Source organism: Sinocyclocheilus rhinocerous, unplaced genomic scaffold (genome assembly GCF_001515625.1).
Source record: "Sinocyclocheilus rhinocerous isolate Xijiao unplaced genomic scaffold, SAMN03320098_v1.1 scaffold511, whole genome shotgun sequence".
Taxonomy (NCBI): domain Eukaryota; kingdom Metazoa; phylum Chordata; class Actinopteri; order Cypriniformes; family Cyprinidae; genus Sinocyclocheilus; species Sinocyclocheilus rhinocerous.
Window position 1 is genome coordinate 142,781 of NW_015656163.1, and position 8,843 is coordinate 151,623.

An 8,843-nucleotide genomic window follows, 5' to 3' on the forward strand; every position below is an offset into this window, starting at 1 on the left:
CTCCTTTACTGCAGGACGAGATCTGAGGCTTCTCAACATCCTGAACGCTCCTGCAGCGAGAGAAACACACATTCTGAACAAACCGCGGATCAGAGAGGCAAGAGAGCAGCGTCAGGTGACTGATCTGATTCACAGGAGTGTCTCCAATCAGACCCGGAAGCAGCTAATGCGCAGGAGACTGTGTGCAACATTCAGCATTGCTTGGTCTACCATGACATTCTCATCAACATTGAGGAAAAGAGAAAGAAATGATCAAATAAAATAAAGAGCCATGGATAATTAGGCAACACAGTCTCATAACTGTTGCAAGCATCAATAATAATAATAATAATACATTTTATTCCATATTGCACCTTTAAATGCAGCTTCTCAAGCCGCTTTACAAAGAAATAAGCAATATAAAAAAAAAAAGTAAAAAAAAAAAAAAAGAATGAACAAGCAAATTAAGACTATGACTAAGACTACAATTATTAATATTATATTTACTTCTACTACTATTATTATTATTTCATGTTATTGGCTGATTCATTAATTTAATTACTAATTGGACCAATACATTCAAATACTAAATAATACTTGATCATAATTAGGGTTGAAAAGGGGTGGAAAATTTCCGGAAACTTTCTAAAAATCCCTGGAATATTCCAAAAAATCCTGGAAAGTTTCCAAAATTTCTGGAATATGTCCGAATTTACTGGACATTTTCCACCTTTTTGCAACCCTAATCATAATTATCATATATAATTTTAGAAATGTATTTATATTCATTCAATTATTAATTAGGTCAGTACATTAATAATAAATTAAATAAACTAAATTAAACTAAACAAGCAAACAAAAGTAATACTAAGTAAACACTCAAAATATTTGATAATAAAATGTTCAATATAATCTTATTAATAACTTTAACCTAAACTAATACTAACCGAATACTGAATGATATGATAAAAATTATCAATACAACTTTATTAACTGATTCATTGACTGGTTTATATGAATTGAATTATTAATTGGACCAATTCATTACTAATAAATAAAATTAGAATATATACATTAAATGAATATTAAATACTGAATAATACTTGACTGTCAGTATCACTTTATTAATTAATTTGACTGATTGATTTATATGAACTGAAGTATTTACTGGACCAATACATTAATACTAAATTAAATTATAATAAATAAACAAAATTTAAATTTATCATAAAAATGATCAATATATAATCGTATTAATATCTTTAGCCTGACATCAATAACAGTTTAAAACTTATTTAAACCTTGTTTTCTGCTAAATATGTTATTGCAATTAACCTTTTGCTGTATTTATTTGACATGTGGGCGAATGTGCATCTGGGTTTTCCATACATACAAAAGATACGCACAGTATGCATCCTACAAATATAGTAAGTTTACTATAGTAACATGCTATTTTGAACGTAACTGCAGTCCAGTCTATTCAATTGCACGTCCCCTCGTAAAAAGTACAAAACATCTGATATTCCTGTTTTTCTGCTTCCACTCGGCCGTCAGCTGCAGCAGATCTCATTCTCCATGCATACATCTCACACACCTTCCAGAACCGCAAAATACGAGGAAGAGAACTGCACGAAGGTGATTTCAGCTCTCGCCGACGTCAGTCTGAAGTCACAATGCACAGACCAGAATGCACTAATGACAGGGTTACTTTGAGCACCAACAATGCCTCTGGACAATATGCATGCTAGTATATTAACACATCACTGTGACAGATGCAGAAATGTCCTTTAACGCCTGTAAATATCTTACATTCATGCATGCAACCCAATTATTCAAAGGGACTATTCATTGCATTCAAGGTAAACATTTCATCACTTCATGCATTTCCTTTGAAAATGTGAGAGGTGTTTGCATGTGTGTTTTTAGTGTTAGTATTAGTGCATCACTAATAAGAGGTAAGAGAGTCCAGTGGTGTGGCATTACACAGCTCTCTCCACATGCCGTCTCATAGAGGAGCTGGAAAGGTCATCAACACCGCGAGGAACAAATGACCACATTATAACAAACCATATTTGAAAGGCATATCGCCTGCATACCAAATACAGGAAGCTGAATTTATGATCTGGGTCAGTAAGTTTGCCAGGAACACCGGAAATGCAACACAACACTTTCCAGCAGAATGTAAATTGTCAGTGCATGCTGAAACTGAAAATGCTGCATGCCAATATATTTAACATATTTGTTGTTTTGTCACATATTTGAATAAATGTTCCCTTTATGTGAATCAGGTTTGTGCACTGCAAAAAAATCTTAATGAGTATGTTTGTCTTATTTTTCAGTTAAAATATCTTAAATCCTTAAAATCAAATGTATTTCTTCAAGAAGCAATTCTGCAAACAACTTCACGATATTTTCCAAAGGGAAATTATGTTTTCAAGCTCTAAAAATGAACATACTCTATAATGGTAGGCAGGATTTTGGAATGTTTTTTAAAGTCTCTTCTGCGCAGCAAGGCTGCATTTGATCAAAATACAGTAAAAACAGCAATATTGTGAAATATTACTACAATTTAAAATAACTGTTTTCTATTTTAATATAATTTATTTCACATATTGAATCTTTTTTCCCTTTACGTGAACCAGGGTTTTGCACAGCAAAAAATTATTAATGAGTATTTGTGTTTTGTTTTCCAGTTAAAATATCTCAAAATAAATTAAATTTACTCAAGCAATATTGCATGCAATTTTAAGATTTAAGATTTTTCATAGACTGTTTCTTGAAAATAAGTGTATTTTGTCTTACTGCACTGGTAGATTCTTTTTTTCCAGTCTTAATATTTTTTTATTCCGTTTGAAATCATGAAATGTGTACAATTTAATAACAATTATCATTACAATTTAATAAAATTATATTAAAAGTAATTACAAGTAGTCAGTGAATTCGCAAAGCTGTTTTAAATATTCAGAAATTCTATATAATTAAAAATGTTCTTTTAAATCAAATTCTATTATTTTTGGCAAACACACAAAACATGCAGACTTCATATATAAATATCAGTCTTTTTTGCACTAGTCTATATCGTGATTTAATTAAGTATACAGCACTACTTCTGATTTATTCATCCAAAATTTGTCAAATTCGGTGACATTCTGTAAATTCTATTTTTATATAACTGGATTTTGCAATTCCATCTGCGTCATGGAAATCATAGAGCTCCACACATAAAATGTCAGAAAAGACACAATAAAAAGTTTCATCATGTCTTCATCCTGCTGTATTTTTTGTGCATTCTAACACCCTGAGTTCTGGTTGATTCAGGAAGACGATGGATTCACAGTTACACTCATCCAACTGACATTGAGAAAAACGCAAAAGCATGCATCTGAAACGGATGCGATACCTGGGTCCATCCGGCAGCTTCCTGTCGAAAGAGGTGCTGCGTGGGATGGCGGTCTGAGCGTGCTGGAGGATCTGCTGGCACGGCATGCGATCGGGAAGAGGCTGGCCGCTGGTGGGCACACGGTGCCAGGTGGTGTTTCTCTTGAAGGGCGTCTTGTACTCGCAGGGCGTTCCTTCACTGTCCAACTTATACTCCACCATAGGGATGCGGTAGAGCTCTGAACATCCCCTGAGAGACACAGAGAGCAGAAAAAACGTCAACGGACATTTAGAAGATGCTTTGTTTTTTTTGGAATAACACGCACTGATAACAACATTACACTAATCCACAAGTAATCCACACCACTCCAGTCCATCAACTAACATCTTGTGAACCAAGACCTGTGTTTGTAAGAAACAAATCTGTCATTAAGATGTTTTTAACTTCAAACTGTTGCTTCCAGCTAAAATACAAGTCCATAATCCATAATAACACTTCCTCTAGTGAAAAAGTCCATCTCCTGTTGTCTCTCACATCAAAATCCAGCCACATATTTGTTTAGAGCTGTTTTGGCTTGTAAACGGTGCTTGATCTGTGCAGATTTCTCTCCTGATTCAGACCAGACCACTTTATCACTGGAAGAAACATTATTATGGATAGAGGACTCATATTTTACTTCAAAACGTCTTAATGATGGATTTGTTTCTTACAAACACGGAGCTTTTGGCTTCTCAAGATGTTAACTGATGGACTGGAGTGGTGTGGATTATTGTGATGTTTTTATCAGCTGTTTGGACTCTCATTCTGACGGCACCCATTCACTGCAGAGGATCCATTGCTGAGCAATTGATGTAGCCTAATGCTACATTTCTCCAAATCTGATGAAGAAACAAACTCCTCTAAATCTAGGATGGCCTAAGATTGAGGACATTTTCAGCAAAGTTTCATTTTTGGGTGAACTATTCCTTTAAGAAAGTAAACAGGACCAATGTTTTTAACTTGCTTCACTCCTGAAACATCAGTTCATCTTATATTTCAAACACTTCAACCACCTGTCATATACAGAGACTTTTCAACACGTAGATTTCATGCATCATAAATTTCATTTATTCTTTATTTTGTAACTCTGAAATGCATGGGCTAAAGAAAATTATATAGATTGCAAAAAATGTTTCAAGTATGTGAAATATTGCACACACGGCACAATGTTGAGAATTCATGATTCACTCCTTGCAGGGACTGAACTAGTTATCATCTGGTTACCAGTCCTGGAAAATGCATTTGCTATTTAAACAATGTGGCGCAGGACATGAAAATGATAACTGCGTGGGGCTGAAACTAGCAAAAAACACTTGCATCACGCCAGGTGTATGATAGGGGCCTCTATGTTAAAACGGTCTTAAAAACTAGTTTGACAGCAGTTAACCTAGTTTACTAGCAGTTAACAAAGTGGTTATCAGTCTTACTTTTCAGATTCGAATTGGACCTTTATGTGTAACTTTTAAAAAGTTATGACCATTCTTGCAGAAAAAAAAAGTAGACAACTATCTTTTAAGACTAGTCTAAGCAGTTTATGCGACTGGCACCTGAGCTTTAAAACGGAATCATACACAAGTGCATACAAGTTACATTTATTTGTATAGCACTTTTCACAATGTACATTGTTTCAAAGAAGTTTTACATAAAATTATGTTTATAATATTCAAATTTAAAATATAAAAATTTTGCGATGAAATAATAAATCACACAGCAAAAATTTGCTTTATAGTTTATATTTCTTTACCTGAGTATACTTTATGTATGTGGATGAAATGGACATATATCCAACTTCATATAAAGAGTTGGGTAATAATATAATTACATTTTGCGACAATATAAAAAGTGACAATATCGTAACAAAGTTGGATAATTGTTGAGAAAGAGAAACAAAGCTGGTAATTTATATATTTTTTTTTACATATTTGTTAAATAATACAATAAACACCAGTTTGCAATAAAAAAGCAGCATAACAGACTTTTTTGTACAGGTAAAATAACTAGAAGTGAATGACACTGGAAGCCTTGCACATTCAAGTTACTCCAGCTCTTATGTTAAAAATAAGGTGGATACAAGCGCTAGAAGGGAACTAGAAGACACACAGAAAAGCAGAAGCTTGTTGAGGTGGGTTTTTGGGTTGAAAGAAAAGAGCCTGAGGGTTACGAAAACAGTCTGCTCAACAAAACGACAAAAAAAACCTTCTGCAATTCAACTCTGGAGCTATTGTCTGCATGGAGCTCTTGAGGTGAAGGGTTAACATAAGCAGCCCACAGGCTCGTATCAATTAGATGCAGAAGACTGTGATTTCTGCATCGGTTTTAAACTGAGCTGCATTCATCAGCTACTTCCCCATTGCCCTCTGGATATCACTGACCTCGGCGTCCTCAGGAGGCCAGAGAACACTAGACGCTACGCTACACTTTCTGCCAGGATCTCTTGGCATGAGCAACAGCAATGCAAAGCATCCTCGAAAGGGATTTTTTTTTGACAGACAAATCCTGTCGGAATACATTAAAGAAACAGATCAGGAATAAATGAAAATTCTGTCGTTCAGATTCTGTATGACTTTCATCTGTGAAATACAAATAAGATATTTTGCAATGGAGAATGAGGTTTTTGAGCTATGAAAATGGGTGAGAAAATATGAGTTACTTTTTCAAATAAGTAACGCAAGTTACTGTGTTTTCCCATTTTTTAACTGACAGCTCTCCTGTCACCGTTGTGATGAATCGGGAGTGAAGTGAAGAGGCAGAGACATTTCCTTCAGGCTGAAGCTTATACATTTCACTTTTTGTGTGAAATGGCCTCTACGGTGGCCAAAAACTTTTTGTTATTAAAAATGAATAAGCAAGCCCAGCTCAGGTGACAAAAAGTAATGCAAAAGTTAACTAAATAATGCAATTAGTAATTTTTTTTATAGAGTAACACAATATTGTCTGTCAAAATAAAACTCGTAAAAAGTAACTTTCCCTAACTGATTTACTGCCAATTTTGAACAATTTAATGTGTCTTTATTGAATAAAAGTATGAATTACACACACACACACACACACAAACAGACACCCCTTTATTCAAAAGTTTGGGGGAACAGCTTATAAATAAAACTAGATTGAAATGTTTGTAGACAATCTTTCAGTTGGCTTGAAAAGCATGATTAGCATGTTATGAGCATGATGTTAACATTTTGTTAACATGATTAACAAGTTGCTAGCATGTTTCTAGCATGATTAGCCAGTTACTAACATTTTGTTAACATGTTTCTAGCATCATTAGCCAGTTACTAGCATGTTGTTAGCATTATTAGCAAGTTACTAGCATGTATGCAGATGTCCCTTAAGTGTTTATCAATCAGCAGAAATCAAGCTAAATGCACATGCAAATGCATCCAGACATGCCGCTGGAACATTAGCCGCAGCTAACAGCATCGGCTCGTGTGTTTGAAAAGCCAGTCAACAGAAATGCATTTACTGTACATCACTCACAGACGCAACATAATGAGAACCAGTTGAAAAGAAACGTAAACTACGGAACCGCAGCTTTGGCGACCTGAGCATATGAGATATTGAGTGTTTACAGAATAAACAGGTCAATCAGCTTCTTCCAGTTAATTACGTCTGTTTTCCCATTAAAAGCTGAATAATATCCCAAACTAGTGTAAAACAATTCACAGCATAAGCCAAAGGCGGTTTAAAGAGCACGCTAAAGCTAATGTGTGCATCTTTCCACACGTTTATCAAATGTTTTGCTTCACTATTTACGTCAACTTCCACACAGAACAAAACATTCACATTTTCCACATCAAAACCTGAAACCTCTGACCTGCGCTGACATATGGAGAATAATCTACAGCGTGTGAATGTGCCGAGAAACACGAACCCAACTGCATTTAGGTGGAAGCTCTTTCAGATTCAGTATGTTGTTTTAGAAACACACTTGATCCCCCACACGTCTAACCAAGAGTTATTCCTAACATTTGCGTTTTTATCCAAGAAAAAGCATGTTAAGCAAACTCTGAGGGCCAGTTTTCATCAGAGAGCTCATGCAATACAGGAGCGTTCGCACCGCTGCTCAGATTTACCGAGCGATGTTTTACACGGCCGCCCGCCAAGATCCACACAACGACCGAGTCAATCCTCTCACACTATACTGCCGGCATAATGGAAAACTAAAGTGTGGGATATAGAGGTAAGATACTAATGAGCCTGCAAAATGCAATAATGATCAGAACTGATTGACATTATATAGCTTGTGAAACACCATATGGATAAATGTGCTACTGAGTATGTAGCAACACTTCATATGGGCAACACAAGGTCAAATCTAGCATGCAACATTTCCTGATGCTGCAAAAATTGCATTAGATCTTCAAACTAAAGTATATATAAAATGTATCAAACTGATTAAAATAATATAAAAACAACTTATTATTTAATAATATCTCATTTTATGTAATAAATAATAATAAATAATTTGTAATGAAGATTTATTAATGTTATATAAAAACCATTAATATACCATATCTACTATAATTGTATCAAATAAAAACAAAATATATTATAACTATTATAATTGCAAATAAAAATTAGTATAATAATATAAAATATAATTAAGTATATAGTAGAAATAAAATTTGTAAAATTAAAATTTTAATATAAATGTATGTATATACAGGTATGCATTCAAAATTTTTGGTCATTAAGATTTTTTTAAATAAATCAATTTTATTTAGCAAAGATGTGTTAAACTGATCAAAAGTGGCAGTAAAGACATTTGTAACGATACAAAGGATTTCTATTTCAAATAAATGCTGTTCTTTTGAACTTTCTGTTCATCAGAGAATCCTGAAAAATAAAATGCATCACAGTTTCCACAAAAATATTGTGCAGCACAACTGTTTTCAACATTGATAATAATCAGAAATGTTTCTTGAGCAGTAAATCAGCATATTAGAATGATTTCTGAAGATCATGTGACACTGAAGACTGGAGTAATGATGCTGAAAATTTTGCTTTGATCACAGAAATAAATTACATTTTACAATATATTCAAATAAAATACAGCTATTTTGAATTGTAATAGTATTTCACAGTTTTACAGTTTTTTACTGAATATTTAAAGGGCTGCTATTATGCTCTTTTACAATGTCTTGATTTTGTTTTGGGGGTGTACTAGAACATGCTCTCGTGCTTGGTGGTTCGAAAAACACATTATTTTTCACATAATTTACATTATTACAATACCTTTCTCCTAGGACTGTGAATCTTTGGGTAGACAGCGAATCAATTCGATTCACGATTCATATGTTTTCGATTCGATTCGATTCAAGAATGATTTTTGCAAATTAAGAACGATTCAATTCGATTCGATTCACAATTAAATTCGATTAAATTCGATTAACGATTCGATACTGCATTCTTTAAGTGCATTCACAGGATTATTTAAATGCTT

At 33.9% G+C, this 8,843-nt stretch overlaps 1 protein-coding gene across 1 annotated transcript in view; it reads right to left on the reverse strand.

Annotated features, from left to right (window-relative positions):
* Positions 1-8,843, reverse strand: part of LOC107719700 (signal-induced proliferation-associated 1-like protein 2) — a 219,610-nt gene that overhangs the window by 52,410 nt on the left and 158,357 nt on the right. Inside the window, exons 10-11 of the mRNA XM_016527187.1 lie at positions 3,380-3,607; positions 8-50 (exon numbers count right to left, since the gene is read on the reverse strand). Of these exons, the coding sequence (XP_016382673.1) occupies positions 8-50; positions 3,380-3,607 (271 nt within the window). The remainder of the gene's footprint in view (positions 1-7; positions 51-3,379; positions 3,608-8,843) is intronic.